We start from the raw sequence: 1,664 nt of genomic DNA, 5'->3' as shown, positions 1-1,664 counted from the left end.
TATGACAAAGTTGAGTGGACATTTCTTGAAGTTGTACTTCAAAGAATGGGGTTCGATCCAAAGTGGATTTTTCTTGTGCTTCAATGCATTACATCTGTTTAATACATGATCACTCATAGTGGGAGACAAATAGGTCTTATTTTCCTGTCTAGAGGAATATGCCAAGGTGATCCTTTGTCTTCATACTTGTTTTTAATCTGTGCTGAAGCTTTTTCATTATTAATTAAGGCATTCAAGTTGCGAATTGTGCTCCTTTCATATTGCACATGCTATTCGCGGGTGATAGCTATTTATTTTGTTGTGCCACTGAGAATGACACTACAAATGTGCTGAATTTGCTGAAGGATTTTGAAATGGCTTATGGCGAGGTGGTTAATTTCTCGAAGTCATTTGTGTTCTTCAGTGTAAACACTCAGCCTGCTACTCGTTCTCTAATTTGTCAAAGAATGGGTATCCAAGAAGCAAAAGATACAAGTCTTTATTTGGGGCTTATCTGTATCATTGGTAGGAACAAGAATGCTATCTTAGGTTTCCTTAAAGACAAGTTATGCAAACGAATTCAAAGTTGGGAAGGGGGGTTCTTATCGAAAGCTGGAAAGGAGCTTCTTCTAAAAATGGTAGCTCAAGCTCTTCCAAATCATGCTATGTTAGTATTTCTTCTGCCTTTGAATACTTGTAAATCCTTAGAGAGTACTATGAGCAAACACTGGTGGCAGTCATCTAAGCAAAGTCGTGGAGTGACTTGGATGAGCTGGAAAAAACTCTGCAAGCATAAGAACAATGGTGGTCTCAATTTTAAAGATTTGAGGCAGTATAATTTAGCTTTACTTGGCAAGAAGGCGTGGAGATTGCTAGTGAATGAATCAACATTGGTTAGCAGAGTTTTTAAGGCTAGATATTTTCCTAATGGCTCTTTCTTGACTGCCACTTTAGGAAACAATCCTAGCTATGTGTGGAGAAGCATTTTTGAAGCCAAAGATCTTATTACAGCTAGTGCTAGGAAGAGTATTGCTAGTGGAATTCAAACATCAATCACTGAAGATCATTGGCTCTAGGAATGGCAATTTGGGCCATTTTCGCGGGCCGGGTCGGGCCCCCAGCCCGACGGGGCGGCTTTGGCCCGATTACATCGGGTGGTTATCGGGCTTCCGGCTCGGTACATATTATTTCGGGTCGGGTCCGGCCCGGCCCGGTTTCAGATTTTTTTTTCTGCTTGTTTGTTTTCTTCTGCGTTTATTCTCTTTTCTAATCAGTCAATTCATTACTCTCCGTTAGTCAATTCATCCATCAATCATAGGAGGATGAGTTAATACAGTTCAACCCTCGAAGAAAATGCATTTCGTAACTCCTCCAAAAATGGTTTTATTCTATTAACTGAATTATTTTAGTTGTCTATATTATTAGGAAAATAATTATGAAACCAATAATATATATGGCTTTGTGTCACTGGATAGCTTGTTGTTCCTTCTATGTGGCGATTTGTGATCTATTTTCTTTTTCTTTTGGCTTGAAGTGTAAGTGAAAATAAAGTGTTTGTTTTTATTAAATATGCATCTTAGCTTTTAGCTTCATTACTTTACTCTCTTTTTTGGGAGTTTATAGCATGGAATGGATCATTGTTGTTATAGGGATATGCCATTTCTTTTTTAATCTAGATCAAGAAA

The 1,664-nt window shown here is 38.1% G+C and overlaps 1 protein-coding gene across 1 annotated transcript; it reads left to right on the top strand.

Moving 5' to 3' along the window:
• The first annotated feature begins 266 nt into the window (after positions 1-266).
• On the top strand, positions 267-1,055 carry LOC133036120 (uncharacterized mitochondrial protein AtMg00310-like). Its single transcript, XM_061112612.1, has one exon. The coding sequence runs from the start codon at positions 267-269 to the stop codon at positions 1,053-1,055; it is 789 nt and encodes a 262-aa protein (XP_060968595.1).
• The last annotated feature ends 609 nt before the right edge of the window (positions 1,056-1,664 follow it).

Source organism: Cannabis sativa, chromosome 3, assembly GCF_029168945.1.
Source record: "Cannabis sativa cultivar Pink pepper isolate KNU-18-1 chromosome 3, ASM2916894v1, whole genome shotgun sequence".
NCBI classification, from domain to species: domain Eukaryota; kingdom Viridiplantae; phylum Streptophyta; class Magnoliopsida; order Rosales; family Cannabaceae; genus Cannabis; species Cannabis sativa.
The sequence above is the reverse complement of the archived record's forward strand: the minus strand, read 5'-3'. Positions and strand labels throughout refer to the sequence as shown.

Coding starts and splice junctions, on each gene's coding strand:
- LOC133036120 (XM_061112612.1), top strand. CDS start 267: ATGCTATTCGCGGGTGATAGCTATTTATTTTGTTGTGCCACTGAGAAT.